The sequence below is a fragment of the Rhea pennata genome, chromosome 1 (genome assembly GCF_028389875.1).
Source record: "Rhea pennata isolate bPtePen1 chromosome 1, bPtePen1.pri, whole genome shotgun sequence".
In the NCBI taxonomy this organism is placed as follows: Eukaryota; Metazoa; Chordata; class Aves; order Rheiformes; family Rheidae; genus Rhea; species Rhea pennata.
This window is the reverse complement of record NC_084663.1, coordinates 75,655,831-75,674,596: the sequence shown is the minus strand read 5'-3', so window position 1 is coordinate 75,674,596 and position 18,766 is coordinate 75,655,831. Positions and strand designations below refer to the sequence as shown.

General features: G+C 35.4%; 1 protein-coding gene across 7 annotated transcripts in view; it reads left to right on the top strand.

Annotated features, from left to right (window-relative positions):
* PACSIN2 (protein kinase C and casein kinase substrate in neurons 2) overlaps positions 1–18,766 on the top strand; it is a 67,654-nt gene that overhangs the window by 22,238 nt on the left and 26,650 nt on the right. For all 7 annotated transcript variants that reach the window (XM_062592245.1, XM_062592192.1, XM_062592198.1 and 4 more), the window contains one exon: positions 13,685–13,800. In XM_062592245.1, the coding sequence (XP_062448229.1) occupies positions 13,741–13,800 (60 nt within the window). In that variant the 5' untranslated portion in view covers positions 13,685–13,740. The remainder of the gene's footprint in view (positions 1–13,684; positions 13,801–18,766) is intronic.

Below are 18,766 nucleotides of genomic sequence, written 5' to 3'. Positions count from 1 at the left end.
CTTTGGAAAGCTTTGTCTAAGGCAGTGCTGCTTCTGATACTCTATTTTGCTTCTTAATTACATCCCCTTTTAGAACACTTGTGTAAGCCTCATTTTCCTCTGCTGCTACTTTGTCAGTGCATCTATAAGTGCTGTTTCATATCTCTTTTGCTGCAGAATGCGTCATCACTATCCTCATGTTCTTTAATTTCCTCTGTACTATCTTTCTTTTTTGTACTGTTTTGGACTATTAAATTCTACTTAAACGTGAGTTTCCTAATGGCAGAATGAACAAATATATAAAGCATGCAGTTTTTAATACTTCTATTAAGACTTTCCTAAAATAAGTTTTCATTATGGCTATATATATCCTGCCATCTAGTTCCATTAATGAAAATTGTCAAGCTGTTTTTTCAGTTGCTACTTTTAACATAGTTCTTTTGGGGTTAAATTTGCACATTGTTATACCATCAAGCTTCTGTGTTGCAGTAGTATAGATGTATTAAAGTTGATCTAAGATTTTAACATAGCCATATTCATGGTCCTTCCGTGAATTACAGAAGAGTGTGAGATACTAATATGTAAATACTGAAAGTTTTTTATTTATTTATTTATTTCCCCTAGTAGTACCTGGTCACTTGAAAGGCTTCCTACTAACTGAATGCTTGCCAAATATCTGAAAATTGGAGCAAAATGATGTTGTATGGAATGCCAATTTTGATGCCTCTTTTCTTCTACTGTAAAGAATGTGGTATTTAATCTGCTTAATTGCTCAGTCTGCTTTCTGATTCTTTCTTGATCAGAAAGACCTGAGATGCTAAACAAAGAATCTTTTAAGCTTTTTCTTTTAAAAGGACTACCACTTAACATTATACTAAATAGTATAATACCTGGGTATTACAGTTCTTTGTACTTTACAGTCCTTTCCTGAGCCTAAAATTCAGGAAGAATACCTTTTGGAATGTGAAAATTCTTGTATGATAGAATTCAGTGTTAAGAGTTTAAAAGCTAGAATACAAGTATTATTTGACCAAAACATTTACTTTTAGATTTTTCTCTCATGTTCTGTTATCTTTTTGCCCAGCTCAACAAAAATGCAAAGATGTTTCGTTTGCGTTAGTGTTGGCTTTAGGCCAGGTCAGTGCAAAATATTTTAATAAACTCCTAGCCTAACTATAGAGAGTACTTCAAGGGAGACTGTAAAATAATGGAATTTTAAATTCATGTATTTAGGAGCAGTCAATGTAGAAACTGGTCTGAAAATTTGAAGAGAGAATTTGGTCCCCCTTCAACAGTTACTGGTTATTGATTTTAATACATAATGACTTTGAGATATGTAGTCTATACGCTATAGAAGTAAAAACGTAATGCTAGTTTGATGTTTTCATTTTATTCTGCAACTACTTTTTTTCTTGTAGCAATGTCACCTTGTTTTCAGCTCCAAATGGGTGTTACTATCTTTGCCTTGTTCTGTGGAGGAAAAGTAAAGGAAATGTTGCTAATAATGATTTCAGTAGGGAGTATTAATTTGCCAAGAATTTCCCTTGATTCAGGAAACAAGCAGCAACTCTATATAATACATCAAAACTACTGTATGCTCTAAAAATTAGTTTTCTTGAATTTAGTTTATAAGTGGATAATGCGTTTTCATCCTTCAGGAGCATGAAATGAAAAGGTTGAGCCTTTGACTCTAGCTAATTTTTGTAGTAAGTTCAGATTTCTCCTAATCTGAAAGGCTTTTTGATTCTAATGATATAACTTAGCTTATGTTAAATACTTCAAAAATTTCTTTGGCGTAAAAAACAAATGCTAAATATTTCAGTTAAATCATATCCTATATCAAACAAATTATGATATCTGACTAATGTATAGTATTTACATGCTTCAGTTTTTATTAGACAGTATATGTATTGTGTACTACAGAGAGAAATTGTAGGAGAAAATTAAGTTCCTTTTGTTACTTGGTGTTCTACGTACATTTACTCAGAACCCCTAATCTCTTACTTAGTTTAAATGCATGTTCTAGTTTTGCATTGATTCTTTTTATGACATTAAGGCTGACCTTTTCTATAGCATCTGTATGCTCTGGGAACTTTGTGTGGTGGATTTTTTGTTGTTTTTAAGTACATATTGAACTGCTTTTTTAGCAGATGTGTTTTGTCAGCAATGACTTCTTAAATTCAGTGATCTTTTTGAATATTTCTTCTGAATATAATAATGTTTTGGGGGTTTAAAATATTGTTGAAACAGGAGGCACTTTTTGAGAAGAAATTCCTAAGCATTATAGTTCCAAAACTAAAATACTAAGCAAGATTACCAAAGTTTAATATCTGAAGTTTTTGAAAGCATTTGGAGTATATTTCATGTAACCTTAATTTTGTGTTACATATTCCTTTCATACTTCTGACAGGATTTGTGGCAATTGTATGCACATACTCAGTTGCAATTATTTTGTCTTTCTTGTCATGCTTTTCAGGTACTATGTACGCATTCCAGTTCACACAGTGATTATTTAAAATTGATCTCCAACACACCTTGTTTTAAAGAAACTCTAAAAATATAGGAGAAAATTAGATTTTGCAGTAGCTGCTGAAGTACAGGAAGTGGTCTGAGAAGGCGATGTAGGAAAGACTTCCAGTTCCTTTAAGCGATTTACTTCACTACTTACGTTTCTTGCTTTAACAGCCCTGGATCCAGAGATCTCTGAAGGGCATTTGAGTTTATCAGAATATTGTACTCTCAGGTTGTCATGCCCTTTCTCTTCATGAAGCAGGAAGAATTAGGGGCTTATTTACATTTTCATTGTTAATATTAAGATGGTGTTCAGAAATGTTGCAGGCTCTATTTTTCAGCAGTATAAAACAACATGGGTAAAACTAATTTTATTTAACTTTTCCATCACTTAAATTTTGTAACTAAATTAAACAGTGCTCCTCTGTTACACAACTGCTTAATCAGCCTCTTTTCTGTCTTGCTCTTTATTGGAGGCCCTGTTCTGATCAACAGACCTAACAAAGTGGTGTAGGAGGAAATAACTTGCTGTGTACCAAGTCACTAAGAGATATTTTCTCCACCTGAGAAATACCTCCACAATAAGTATCGCTTGTGTCCTGAGCAGCATCTCATTCAAAAAAGAGGTTTCTTTTCCAAAAAAATAAAATGCACACCTTTTAGTTAAGAAAAGACATGAAAGTGTTATCAGCTTGTTCTGATTGAAACCATTTGAATGGTAGTGTACTTTCCTATTAATGATACTTAAATTCATGGAGCTACTCTTTGGCAAAAGGTGTGCCTTCAATACTAGATTGGAAGGGCAGAGGATGCCTCCTTGCCCTTACTTAGCACTTTGCATAATCTCTGCAGGTATTTCTTTATTACTCATATGATACTTAATACTTCACAACCTAAAGTTGAATGGCTGTTGTAGAGAAGATGGGCACAAAAAAAGCAAAACAGTATTTCAGATGTTCTGACGTGGTAAAACTTTGGCTTGTGGGAATTGCAAGGTCATCTTTATTTTCTGGTTAAATGCTCATACTGTTGAATGTGTGGTTTGAAACCTGTATTTCAGTACGTACTTACTGAGCTTAATCTGCAAAGCTGGAGCCTTTGCTCAGAGGTATGCTACAAGGATTTAATGAAAAACAGAAAATAATTTACCATTTTTTTTTGTCACTGAAATAATCATTTCAAGCAATTTGAACTTAATCTGTGGAATTTGTCTGAATGAATTTGAAGATGATCATTTACGTTTCCCTCAGATTTGAGTATTATGGTCGAACTTCTCTAATTGTTTTTTTTTCCTTTTTCTGACTTTCAAGGCACTGTATAGCTTCTATTGAAAGAAAATTTGATATCAGAACACGTCCATGGGAATCAACTCCTATTTTAAGCACTAAACATTGTGTGATAGCAGTCATTTAAAAAACAAACAACTTTTCAACATGCTTCTATTGTATTTGATCAAGAAATAAATCTTTTAAGCCTTGGGTAGTTTAACACAAAAAATCCTAGTAATGTCTGTGCAGACTAGGAATCCAGAGAAAACTTTCAGTGTTGGTATGTGGACTCATACATTAGGTTAATCTATAAGAGGAGCATTTTAACACTATCCATCCTTGCGTACTGTTGTAAATGTAGTTTGTATCTGTAAAACTGGGTGGTTTTTTTCAGTATTGTTTACTGTATTATCCATCATAGCCACAGCTAAGCCAAAAAAAAGTGATAAATCTTAAGTTTTGTCGAGAGTTTCTGACTCTTAGGGCTCTCTACACTGCTGTGCATCAACTTCCTGTGTTGTTAGCAAGTGTGGCTGTGCCATTTAAAGACTGTAGCTTTGCAGTGTTAATATTTCCTTGTGATCGGTGTCTGTTTTACTTAAAATCAGAAACAAGAGGAAATACATATTTTTAAGAGCTTTCCAGCAACTGTTGTGATGGTTAATACCAGACAAATGTTTAGAGTGGACTTTCAAAAGTTAATAATTAGTTGGGAGTTTAGGCTCTATTTAAAATACTCATTTAATATCAGGTTGGTTTATTTCAGTAGGTGGAGAAGAAGATCTTGTTCTCTAGCCTGCATAATAAAATGAAAATGCCAGTGTTTAATATAGTGATTCTTCAAGCATTCACTGGTTATGCCTCTATTCGAAGTTTCTATCCTTGTGAGGCTCTTCAAAATTGCCTAGACACTGTGTAGTAGAAGCGAAACCTCTGAAAGTGATTAATAACTTTACTGATCAATTTAAAAAAAAATGCACAGAGCAGCTTGTCAAGCAGAGGAGGAAAAAGAAAAATTCTAGTGTTCCAGAAGTCAGTCATTTTTCTGTTTGAAAAGTCTTCTGCATAGGTAGAAAAGTACTGAGGCTATGCTGGCAGCATTTAGAAGCCCATAAGGACAGCTAAGTTTTGAATCATAACAACCCCCCCCCCCCAGTATGTCTGATCACAGATTAAGAGAAGGAACAACGTGAGTTGATGAGCTGGTTCTCAGACTGCTCCATCCCTTCTGCAGTTGCTCGTGCCCGCAGTGAAGGCACTGACTACATGAGATAACTGTCTTCAGAGGCTTCATGGGTTCAGTGATACACCTTGGAATATGTAACTAGGCAGAAACGGGCTAGTAACTTGGGCCAATCTGATCTTCAGGGTGTTGGAGTGAGATAACACATACTATACATGTGGAGGCTAAGAATTGGTGTTTGGACAATGTTTGGATCATCATATCTAGCACTGAGATGTTTCTGTGCTGTGTGTTTTTCAAAAGCATGCTTAAGCTTTGTTGGTAATTTTTAGTTTTGTTTATTAAGCACTGTGTGAATGTTATTAAATAAAGTAATTATTAAAATAGCTGTTCTTGTGCCTCACTATATCATACATTGTGAAATTTATATGTTGTAAAATTTCAGTCACATAGTGTTGATATGCCTGGAGAGTTTAATTAGAGATATTGTCTTCTCATTATAGTTGGAGGGTTTTTTTAGATGTGATAAATATCAAGTAAAACTTACATGCTTTAATGAGCTTAACTTCTGATATGTGCTAGAAATATATGTCCATTCATTGTGCATGTTAAGGCAATAAAACGAATGCTACTGTCATTTTTATATTAAATGTTACGTATTTCACATATAATAAATATGGTTATAAGTGATATTAACACAGTAGTGAGAAAGTTGTCATGAGCAAAACAGTTCTGACTTGGAATTTTTGCTTAATTTAATTGGTAGTTAACACCAACTTCTGATCACTTCTCCAATCGTGAGAGAAACCCCCAATAAAGAGTCAAACACCTTTACTCCCCCTGCCTATGTTCAGCTTAAGCCAAGCCTTTGTCACGTCCTTGGCATTGCATCTCCTGTGAGCACCCCTGACGCTTGTGCTCTGACCTTCCCTCTGTCCCTTGCTGGAGCAGGGGCTCCTCTGAGGGCCAGTGGGTGCTGACACCAATGTTGGAGCTGGCTGGAATCAGTCAGGGACCACTGCTGGCCTCCTCCCATGCAGGTGTCCCTGCAGCTTCCTTCCCTCCCTTCCTCCCCGCCCCCAACTGACCAGACCCTGCCAGTTGTGCCCAATATAAAAGTGAAAGAAATCTGTGTACTTCTGCTTGAACTTACAAATGACTAGTATGAACAAGTACATTCTATATTATTTAATATAACTTTGTTATTTGAACCCTGGAGAATGTCTAGGTGGCAAAATATTCAGGTATTCATACTAGAAAATAAAGGAATAAATATTGCTCACAGTGTCAGAGGAGTGTGCCTAATAGGAATTGCATTTGCAGTTTGTAATTGTGTGCATTTGTTAGATTCCTACTGTCCTTCAATGCTCAGGGTATCGTGTTCACCAAATGGATTGCTATCAGTGACTTTCAAGAAGTCATTTGTAATGTGGTGCTGCTAACTACAATATACAGCCTAAATTCTGTAGGAAGCAGAGTGATTTAATTTCCTCAGACTTTTCTTTAGTATTTGTTGCTTTAATATCTGTGTGCTTAAACATGGCTAGTGGACTTTCTTACCTTAAACCTCTGTGAAAGAGGATGCTATTCTACTTTGTAGATTGCAGAATAAGAATCAGGCCAATGTTGTTGGCTTGAGGTTCTGGTTTGAAAAAGTGTTATGGTCTAACTTCTTTTAATAACGTGCATTCAAATCTACTGATTGCGGTTAGAAGTGTTTGTATCACTGAACAGTAGTGACAAATCTTGGTTTGAGGGATTTGTTCCCTGCATCCAGGGGCTAGAATTCCTTGGTGTTGCTTGAATATATATCTAAACCAAAAAGACCTTATTCGTATAGTTCCTTGTCCCATTCATTTGTGGATTTATCAGTGTGGACAGCAGTGTTTCTAACAGGTTTTGGTACACAGTTTCTCAATATTTCTAAATCGAGGTCAAAAATTCTGAGACTTCTTTTTTTCACGCAAAACATAAATTTCCACCTCAAAGAATTAGGGAACTCTATTAGAGCAAGTTACTTGGATACAGTAGAAAAGGAAACAGTAGTTCAATTGCTTTTTTTAACAGGGGAATTTTAGATATGTCATTTGTAAAGTATATTTATAGTAACTATATAATGATTTGCACTAAAAGTGTGGGACATGACTGTTCTGTAGAATCAAGTCCTATTTTTCTTGCTATTTTGTATGGAACAAAACCTCAATTTTTAGTGAGCAATAAGGTAAATTATTGTAGCCTGAAGTTTATGAATAGCTAAGCCAAGTTGAGTGGCGTACTTATTCCAAGTATTAGATTATCAAGCCATGAAACTTGGAATCCTGATGAGTCTGATCCACAGTGACAAGCCCAGTTCTTCCAGAAAGAAGTTTAAAAAATAACTTGGACAGATGCTCTACTCTCCTAAACATCTTTGTGCTGTTTCAAAGTCCTTAAAACAAAAGGATGATACTAAGAGCAGAAAGACCATCTGTTTTTTCTTAATGTGGGTTAATTCTGTTTTTCTTCTCTCTTTCACTATGAGGACAGCCAAACACTGGAATAGGCTTCCAGAGGAGTTGTGCAGTCTTCATCTTTGGAGGTTTTCAAGACCTGAGTGGAAAAAAGCCCTGAGCGACCTGGTCTGACCTTGTAGCTGACCTGCAGGGGTTGGACTCTAGACCCCCTGAAAGCTAGAGTGATTCCAACCTGAATGATTCTGTCATTCTGAGGTCTTCTCTGTTGTGAACAAGTTTGTCACCTAGAGCCACAGTACTAGAGTGCCTTGCTTTAATATAGCCTATTGTACAAAAGAGAATAATTAGAGATAACTGCATTATGTTGGCACTGAGAAAAGCTGCTGTCAGTTCTTTCTGTTGTAGAAACTGGCAGAAATTCTAGAAGGCAAGAAAAGTCATGTCATCTTTGTCATCTGTATTGTACATCTTTGAGAAACTTAAATCAGGTCCTCAGGACAAGGTTGTGATATCACCTTTGAATGTTAAATATCTGAAATATGACATTTTGTTTGTAGGCATTTTTCAGGTTGGAATATTGAACTCTTAGAATCTATTTTTTTTTCTGTGTAGGATTCAGTAAGCAGCATCAAGACCTTAATTAGATATTTTTATGCTGGCCTTTTGAATTACGGTAAAGTATCTTACCAAAATAGACATCTCCCAGAGGGGTTCGGATATTAATAGCTTATCTTTTAACAAAACAGCCCTGCATACTTAATAGTAAAAGTTCCTCAAACAAATTCAGCTGCTTACTGTGAGGGAGGAATAAAATGAAGTATTTATTTATACATTACTTTCTCTTTTTCCTTTTAAAAATAGGCTGCCTCAAGTTTTGGAATACACTGTGTATTTTTATCATCTTAAAGGTCTTCACTCATTGCAGAGACTCTTGCAAGTGGAGTGCTATGCTAATTTCTACCACCTGACCCTTGAAGAAAAAGGGAGTTAAAAAAAATTTCAGCATAAATGAGGCAAGACATTTTTGAATTTTCTAAATTGCTTTCGAGATAGCTGCATCAAAACCAACTTCATGAGAGCAGAGGCAGCATATTCTGTTGAGAAGTTTGTTTGCAGTATTTTAAGGTCTGTTTGCTTATTATCAGTTAATATTTTCTAAAGTTCTCATGTGTAAAGCCTTCAAGGTATTTACAGTAAGGCACATTGAAGTGCATTAGCAGTAGAGAAGAAAGCAAAGGTCTTTAGCATATGGTGTTACTTGAATGCTTCCTAAAGAAGCAGTTTTAGAGGGGGGGAAAAAAAAACCTCATTTGTTTATTAGTCAGTTCTCTTGTATCAAAGATTTATGTATCCTAATTTACAAGAATTACTTAAGAATCACAAAGTTAAGGAATTCAACTTTGGTTGCTTGAACCATTTCTGTAGCTACTAGAGTATGTACAGTTATCCTTTTCAGTTGGAATTGGTAATTTATTCCTCATAGCTCGTGTGGGCTGGGTGTTGTTATCGCAAAAGACAAGTACTCTAAACTGGCAAGCTGTTCTCTGTCCTTCTTTACACTTAGTGGCTTACATATCTAGTCTATCTGTAGCTACAGACACAAAATCTTGTTACAACATCTTTGGACTTCATTATTAGTAAAATATCGGGATTTTGGTTTTTTGGTGGAAATTCCCTGATTTTTTTGTGGGAGGGAGAAAATAGCCTGAGAAATGTGGAAGTTCGCTTTCATTTGTGTTGGCCAAAGGCACATGGGAGAAAAGGCACAGAGCATGATCCAGCGGTTCTTCCTATTCAGTGAAGAGAAGAGCATTAAGGAACATTCCTTCTGAGGAAAATGAGATTTATTCCTCTGCCTTCACTAACTTTCTGCCAGCCTGCCTTACAGAGCCTGCCTCTGTAATTTTTGGATTATTTGACCAATTTCAGCCAAAGGTTATAGAAGAGCAGAGATCTTGAGATACACATTTCTTACCAGTTTTGTGAAATTTGGCAGCTGGGTGGGAGAGACCTAAACTGATGCACTTGTTTGAGAAAATCTTAGGGTGAGCTCAGTCCTGTTTAGTGAGCTAGCTAGCCGGTCAGTGTGAATGCAGGTAGAAAGCCAGAGTGCTGTACAACTTCTTGCTCAGCAAGCAGTTACGGGACAAGAGAAGGCAAGGTAGGGGACTCCTGGAGAGAGTTTATGGTATTGCTGGGAGAAGAGAGAAGTCAGAGTGCATGAAGCCAAACTGTAGTGTGAACATAGCAACCAGATATGAACCCCACTTTGCTGTTGGTTTATTAGTACAGCAGCTTGTAGTCTATCTGACCGAAGAAAACCCCCCCCAACTTTATGTAAGATACACAGCTTTTTCCGTTGATGAACTGTAAAAGTCACCTCTTTTCTCTTATTGTTCTAAATTTCTTAGTTTTTACACTATCAGCCTTAGTTGTACGTAGGTTTAATTACATTAGTGAAATGGAATACTCTGGAAAATCAAAATGTAACTAACGTTGATTGCAAAGCCTTTGCAGATTCATGTGATGGAAGAACCAAACCCTGACAAAAAATGTGCTAAAGGACTGTCTGCTGTAATAATTCTGTTTCATGAGGGTAGTATGACTCATACAGCTTAATGTTGGTATTTCAGTATACAGTTTATTTTTAAGTAGTGTTGTACAACTCATGTTTTTCTGTGCCAGCTGTTGCTATGACTTCATAATATTTCCCTAAATACGCTTGTTCATACTTTCTCACAGCACAGTATTTGGCGTGTAAAAACCTTAGAAATTCATCAGAATTTCCTGACTGTTGATCATTTTTATACTTTTATGGAAAAAAAGGATAGCTCTGTGTTTTAGTTTGGGAGGAATAGTTTAAGTTGGAAGTAGTTTTAGTTTAGGAGGAATAAAAGTGTGAAAGAAACAAAGCCCCATAGCTTGTTCCCTCGTTTAAGAAAACATTCCTCTGCCGATTCAGTGTCTCCCATTTTACTGTGTAGTTCATCAATTTACACTTTTCGTTGTTAATATAATTTAAGCTATTTTATTAAAGCTAAGCTGAGTGTTCTATTTTAAAAAGTAGTTCTTGTGCAGGGGGGAGTGGTTTGTTGAAACAGAACTCCTTAGATACGTGCTTTTGCCATAAGTTTCCTTTTGCAGGACACTGTTCTCTGTAGTTGTCTATCTAATCAATTGCAAATGGCAATAAATATTCTGATTTAATGATCTTTGCTGTAATTACTGTTGAAAAAAGCTGTAAACCTTTCTGAGAACCTTTGGAATCTTATTCTTTCATTTGTTCTGCATAGCATTCCTGTGTCATACATTTGCCTCAATTATTAAGTTGGTTTCAGAGTGATGTGAGCACTAATACTGCATTAACTGGCAAAAAGGCAAGAGGACACACAAACAGTTCCAGAATCTAGCTAGGAATAATTACCGATTTTTAACAAGTTGTATTTAAGCTCCAAGTCCCCCTTTGATCAGATAAAATAATACTGAGAATTGTGGTTAAAACTACCACAAACCCTAGCCTTGTGTTTTTGTGGGAACTTTAAAGCAAACAAACTATTAAAGTGCTATTTAATGTCAAATTATTTTGTGTTTGTGCTCTGAGTGGTTATGAGTACTTAATTTTTATTTCCTTCTTGGGCTGCTTACAGTTATCTAAAAGGGTTATCAGAAAACATAAACACTTAAGTGTGATTTGTTTTTCGTTAATATACTTCAAGAATTGCAAAGGCTAAAATTTATTTAGAAAAAGTACATTCCGATTAAAGCTGCTGAGAAACTGACAATGAAGTAGTATTTTAATGTATATTTTCCCTCTTGATTCCATAAAAACGGACAGAAAAGCTTTGTTTGTTTGTTTGTTTCCTGTTCTTTGGTAATCAGTAATAACACTGCAAATTGAAATTTTTACTGACATGTGTAACGACTGTGTGTTGTCTCAATATATCATCTGTCATTCATAGCTAGGGGTCTGTGTCGCTGTATAGTTTAGCTATGTTGACTGCTTATTATAAGGAATTTTAAATGAGCATATTCATTTTGTGACCAAGTGACTATTTATGGAGAAAATACATGTGTTTTTTACGTGTGTGTGTGTGTGTGTGTGTATACATAGTAGCTGCTGTCTTGCCTGCAGCTTGTCTTTGCTCAAGAGCAGACTCTTTTAACTGTTGCCATTGTTGTAGAACCCTTTCTATATTTTTGGTCATCTTTTCAAGATAAAATCTAATAGTTGATATCCTTATTGTAGTCTTCTGTTTTGTATGCAGTACCAGGACTGTCTGAATTGAATTCTGGAAATGGATGAAAAATTTAAGAGAAATGACTTGTCTTTCCAAATGGAACAGTCCTCTGGTCTGTTTGTGCTATAACTATCGAAACAATGATTTCCTCTACTAGCTGTGTTTTTTACAAACAAGTGGTGTACAACTACCCTCGTGGCACAATTATTTTCAGGTTATTCAAAAGAAAGAGGTTTAATGTTGAATTTCCTTCTTGGCCAAGGTTTTGCAGTTAAGTTTCTCTCAGCATCATGTCATATCCATAGCAAGCAAAGCCAGATTTGTAGGCATTCCCTACTCCTTTTGAAGTGGCATTACTGCCTTGGGAAGTAAGATTCACAGAACGAAAGAGGGATGGAGCTTCACCTTTTAGTCTATGGATTAAGGTATATGCCCCAGAAGGAGGGAGGTCTGAGTGTTTCCTGCGTTGCCAGCTCCTACGTTTTTATCCAGATTCATATTGAACCCACAGATCCATCCTTTCTGAATATTTTGAATATAGGCATCCATGACTGCTGCTCTTTGACAATAGCACCGTCCCTGTGTTCACATGGTGTGATGCTGCTAGATTAAGCCTCTCATGGAGTTCATGCTCAAGGATGTTTAGTTTGTAAATTTTGTTTAGCAGAAGTAGAGCTGGTGACAGTTGTTAGCAAACCTGATAGGAGATATCTAAACAGGAGAACTTGATTAAGTACCTGTAGAGATTAGGCAGGGATTTTGCTTGTGTATGTTGAGGGCAGGGGGAGGCTCCTGTGGTTTCATGAATTTTGCCTTTGTACTGTTTTTGGTGAATCTTATCTCTGAACGTTAGCTTAAAGTGACCTTGAAGTTTTTAGTGTTTTATTAACAAAGCCATCTCTTTACATGAGAATAGTTTTTTTTTTTTTTTTTTAATTGCATGCAGCTTTGTCTATTTAAGTGAGACTACCCTATCAGTTTAATGGATTATATTTATTGAAGATTAACATTTAGAGTTGATAATGTTTTCTTCTGTTGTTAAAAGAAAAACAATACAGTGCCATGATAAGTATGTCACAAATGCAATTAACCTAGGTGTGGGAGTTTCAGTTTAGAGGGAAAGTAATCGTTGCCTTAAAGGAAGCCTTTTGCCATGGGAGCTATAACTTTTTTTTCCTTAGTACATTTGGAATAACAGGTATATGCTTTGTACTATCATTTAGAGTCTGCTAAAACCACAAAGGTGAGTTGACAGGAGGAAAAGAAAAGCATGTCAGTTAACTACCCTAGTAAGTGATCTAGTCGCAGTTGACTGAGGGCAAGATAACTAATGCTGAGGTAGAATATCTTACCACATATTAAGTCTTCTGGGACAGAGGCTGTTTTTTGTGTTGCCTGCCATTTTGAATTCTGTAGCTCCAATACTCTATTCATGTAACTTTATATTGTTGCTGAGAGAGGAAGCTCTATTATTTGCTTTTGTGGATATTGCATGTTTTTAACCTTCAACTAATGATAAAAATCTTAACTTTTTTTTTCCTGAGGTTTCTTTTAATCCACAACTGTTCCTGGCCTTAAATATTTCCAATGGATCTCATGTAATTTTGCTTTATATGTAATATCCTGCAAAAAAGAAATTGCAAGCAGTGGAGGTTATTATATCAGTAGCAAAGATCAGCTGATTGTTTGTTATAGAATGCTTTAAAGTGGAAAAGAACCTTACAACTAGCAATTAAGAGTCATTTTGCAGAATCTTTTCATTTGGTTCTAGTAGAAAATTCTCTATAAAATGAAGAGTTCAGTGACATTTGGTATAGGCAGATGTATTGAACAATTTCTAGACAATGTAAATGCTGTGAAAGAGCTGAGAATTTTGAGCTAAAGAACAGAGTTCTGTTGTAGACACTGAATGCCCAGTGTGGTTACTACTCTTTTTATTTGGCATCCAAGATATCCAAGAATTTAAGAAAGTTATCTTACTGAATTTCTTTTTTCATAACTAACTGTTTTTGATTAATAATGCTCACAGATCATTTCTGTATCTTTTTACAGATTCTGAAGACCTGGTGTTTAAACACTGAATATTTACAAGCTCTTCCTACATAGAAATGTCTGGATCATATGATGATTCCGTTGGAGTAGAAGTTTCTAGTGATAGCTTCTGGGAGGTAACATGATTTCTTTTTTCTCTTTTACAGTATTTTGATTTTATATTTTACTCTTTTTTTTTTTTTTTTTTTTTTTTTTTTTTTTTTTAGAAAAAATGATTTTTTTTTTTTTGTATGCAGTAAGCTGTGGAGACAACAGCAGTTATAAGAAGCATGTGATTATTCTGATCTGCAGAAATAGCCTTCAGGGTAGCTATGACCTTTTAGATTTTGGCCTACTTCTTTCAAGGCTTTTTAGCTGGCACAAACTCAAGGGCTATCTATTTTGGTAGGGTATGCAATTCAGAATTGAACCTTTGTCAGTTTTTACTGCTGAAAGTGCATGGGGCCAGGGGTGAGAAACTTTTAAAATTACCGATGAGATTGAATGAAAAATCTGGTTAAAGATTAAATGAAGAAACTGGTTAAAGGCTACTGTTAGTGTACTTGAGTTACAAATGTGAGGTAGTATGTGAATTTACTGCATGTCTGCTGTTTTTCAAATGTCTAGATCTAAGTATACTTTTTTGAGAGGTAGGCTATTTTATGCTGATTTTTATCTAAGAGCATACATGCAGAAAGACAGTACAAAGCACATTGTAAGATCACACAGTACTTATGTTGCCTGTGTCTGAAGATGACTTTCAGATTTTGCAGTAATTTGATTAAGCCTTTAAAAGAAAAAACTTAGTAAAGCAGAAAGTATTTTACAGAGAAAAAATTATTGCAAAATACAAATGTTTGTGTCAGTACAGACATGATTAGAGGTAAGGAAGTGTGCAGCTAAATGCACTGTATTCAGCAGGGCAAAATCCTGTCATGTGATTGGGAACTCGAGTTTGAACTATTGGAAAATATGTACCTCCTCTAACCTGCCTGGGCAGGTATAGGATTTTGGTGCAAATCTCATGTTATTTTTGATACAGTGTCTAAGAACATAACTGGCATTGGCCAGGTCTCTTTTTAATAGAAGTTACCATTTTACTAGGAGATTTATTTATGATTTTTAAAATGGCTACTTATTCTATTAAAGAGGTAGTTTTGGTGTTAAGCTTATGGGATTCTAAGTCTTAAATGCTTTTGCTGCAGGGAGACTCTGAAGTATAAGTGCAGAGAGGTTGTGGGACCTCCATCCTTGGAGGTGTCAGAATCAACTGTGTGTGGTACTGAGCAGCCTGATCTAACTGGACCTGCCCTGGGCAGGGGATTGGACCAAATGGTGTCCAGAGGTTACCTCCAATCTAAATTGTTCTGTTGTTTTGTGATTTATATGCTGAGACAGCTTTCTGAGCAGGCTTCCTTAGTAGAAATGTGTCAAAGAAAAATAAGGAGGCTGTTGGGAAAGAAATTCCTGGACTAATTGGATTTTTTTTTGTGTGTTGACCATGCTGTACTTGCCAGGCGAACATGACTGGCTGGCTGGCTATTTTCTACCAGACTGATATCTTCCTTCAGATAACTGGGTCTGGAATCGTAAAAATGGGATGAATTCTGGAATGGGACTTCTGTAAACAAATAACGTATTTGGAAAAATATGAACTGAAATCTTTAAAGATCAAAGAGGATTAACAATAGCCATTAACCTAAGTTAAGATGTATACAAAGAATAGTTTAAATGTATTTGGTGCTTATTATAGGGTGGTTAAAAGTGTTTTTTATGTTTGTGCTGTTGGTGACTTTATTTTTCTATATTATTGCAAGCACTGCGTCTTAGTCCATTTTCTTACCTTTTTCTGTGTATGCTAACTAGAAGATCACAATTGCAGTTTGTTGCTTAAGCAATTTCACTAAGCTAATATATGTTATACCAGTATATATATCCTTGCATAAGAAAGTTGAACTTCACTATGACAATTTTTGCCATACAGTTCTTTCCTTGTATTACTAATTCTTTTCACCACTCTTTGTGAGTATACATTAACAAAAAGGTTATGTTATGCTAAAATGATCATGAGGAAAAAATGCAGATTGAATAATTGAGCCACTTTTTTAAATTCAGCTTTTCAGGTTGAAAAAAGTATCATGTTCTGTATGAGAAATGGCAAGTAGAGTAAAACAGGCATGTTGTTCAAAGAGGACAATTGGCATCAATGTTTACCTTGTACTTAGCTAATAATTTGCTAAAGTTAGTTAAAGTAGTCGCCAAAATTGAAGATGTGATTATATTTTCATGGAATGATTTTGATTTACTAAAGGTTTTGAGAGACCATCTTCACTCTGTTTAGTAAGACAAAGATTTGGCTGCAGTAAAAAACGATTCCCAGTTGTAATAGTTAGTGGTTTTATCACTGAAGCAACTTGAAGGATGTCCAAAGCAATAACTTCCTAACAGCAAATTCAGACTTGCTATGCAATTAGTCACCATATCTTTTAAAAAAGATAAATCTCATATTTTCTTCCTCATGCTAGACTCTTGATAGTTTAGCAAAATAAAGTGGATTATTTCACCGAATTTCAGAGTTTTGAGTATTGAATTATGCAGGAAAGTACCAGTTTTGCTCTTTCTCTGCTCTGTGCTGTGAGACCCTTCAGGAAAAACAGGGCGGTTTGGGTGTTTTGTGGCTACAAATTCTGATTTTTTTTTTAAAAAATAAAGATGCTTGAGTTTTTGCTATGGATGTAAATACTTTGTCATTATTTCAGAAAAGTAACTAAAGGTGTTGCATGTATTGAAATTAAGAAAGTAGTATTTGAAGAAACTTTTGCATGCAAAAGGCGGAAGGTTACAAAAGCTTTATAGTTGGTCAGGAATTAGTATCACTACTGACACATCAGTGTACAAAATCGGTAAGGAATGGATTTAGTTAGCAGGTTATACTAGGAAGTATTATATGCATATAGCTTAAGACCACAAGAGGTATGCCTAAATCTGCATGTAGCTGAATTGAGAGGTTGGAAAACATGATACAACATTCCTGACATTCTGCAGAGATGGAACTTTTATGGATATGCTAAAATACCTTGAACTAAATAATGAAATGGAATACTGTGGTATAAATAACATAAATGCTTTACAGCAATACTAACCTATTGACAGGAAGGATTAATATAATAACAAACTTTCCCCATACAGTGTACATGCTGTAGTTGGTAATTAACAGAAGCCCATATAACTTGATCAGGGAATAAACTAGTTTACAAACCTCACAGATAAACAGTATATAAACTTTTCTCTCAGTGGAAATAACTGAGACAATCCATTAAGCAAACTGGATGGGATTTTTGCTCTGATCCTTATCATAGGACAACTTCTTATTACTGAGTGTTAAACTATTTAAGAGTAGCAGTCTTGCCAATGCCCTATTGTAGTGGCAATTATGACTAATGGGGAACTGATGTGTATTTCATAAGCATAGTTGTACACAGTGTCATGTGACAGTGAAACTTTTTTTATTCTTATACTGAAAAAAAGCTTGAAGTAATGCAAAACATAAATGGTAAAGCACCTAAAGCAGTGCTGTGTTGCAGTTTACCTTTGATTGTAGAAACGTTTGGGAGTGTTTGCTTTCTTCCAGAAAGTTTGACTTGTGCACCCTTCTTCTCTCCATTTCTGTGAGGGCAATTGTAATTGGACATGCATTGCTGATGCTAGGCTGGAATGTATTTTGATTTGTAAATACTTCTGATTAGTGTTTGTAGAACTTCTCAAGTAAATGATCAAGCTGCGTAGCAGTTTAGCTAGACCAAGCAGTATCTTGGCATAATGTACCATTCGACTAAAGCTTCATGGTTCTATAGAGATGCTTGACAAAATGATAAAACAAACTACTCTTGAGCTCAGGAACTAATAAGAGAAGGTTTTGCTGCTGCAAATTTGGAACTTAATACTTTCGATTAATTATTTCTCATGGTTTGGATCTATTTTTCCAAACAAGGACTCGTTTGAAGCTTAAACTAAAACTTGCCCCCTTTTCAATAATGTCTGAATCAATTTTTTCATTTCTGAAGGTTGCCATCTTGAATTAATCTTTCTCAAACTAGATAATTAACTAAATATAAATAGATATAATTTAACCTGACTTGAAGATGCAGTGTCTTTGGAATACTGTCTTGGATAACAAGAATTAAAGTATTCTAAATCAATTTGGAAGTTGTACCATTACTGCAGATTTGTCATTTGCACCCTTTCTATTTGGATAGAAGTTTTAAAGATGTTAGATGTGACAAATGTTTTCTTTGTTTTTAGAGACTCTGCCTGCAGTTTGTTTAAAAACTTCTTTTCTGTGCATTACTGCCACAGCTGAAAGCAGTGAATGTGTTCAAACTTGGCCTTGGAGCAGAAGAGAGTCTGACAGTGCCTTAGCTTTTGAGTTTGTTCCCTTATGCTCCAAAGTAGCTCATATTTATTTACCTTTGACTGTAAAGCACATCTTGAGAAGCACTTGGGAAAAAGTGAGGTGGTTGTGTGTGAGACATATCTTAAGAACTTACTGTGAAAAAACATGTTTAAGCTTGCTTTTTATTTTTTGAAGTGTAATGCTGTTTTCTTGAATGCTTTCTGTTGAGCTTATAGTAAGAACTGTGCTTGTTAACATTTTAATAAATCACTTTAAAAACCTTTTGCCATTGCCTTTGAAGGAAACAAATTTCATGCATTGTCGCCTTTGGGAACCAGAACGCTTCTTTTTGTTGGTGTCACTCTTCTGGCTCAAGGAGTGTTTGGCTTCTCTCTCCTGGATTGTCGCTGCCTTTTGTTAGGGTTCCTTATTACAAAGATGATTAGTGGCAGTTTGATCTCATTAAGAGTGTGACTCTAGTACTTCTCAGCCATATACTATAAACTTCCTGCTGTAACTTTGCTGTCTGTGTACATACACGTACACTGACCAAGGAGTTCAGTGTAGAGTAGTTTAGCAATGAAACATAGGGTTTTTTGATTAAATTACAGTATCGATACTATCAACACAAACATTTCCAGGTCTTGCATTTTCTGTTGCAAATTGAGTGTCAAGCTCAATGCTTGAAATCCATTATAAATAGTAGTTAA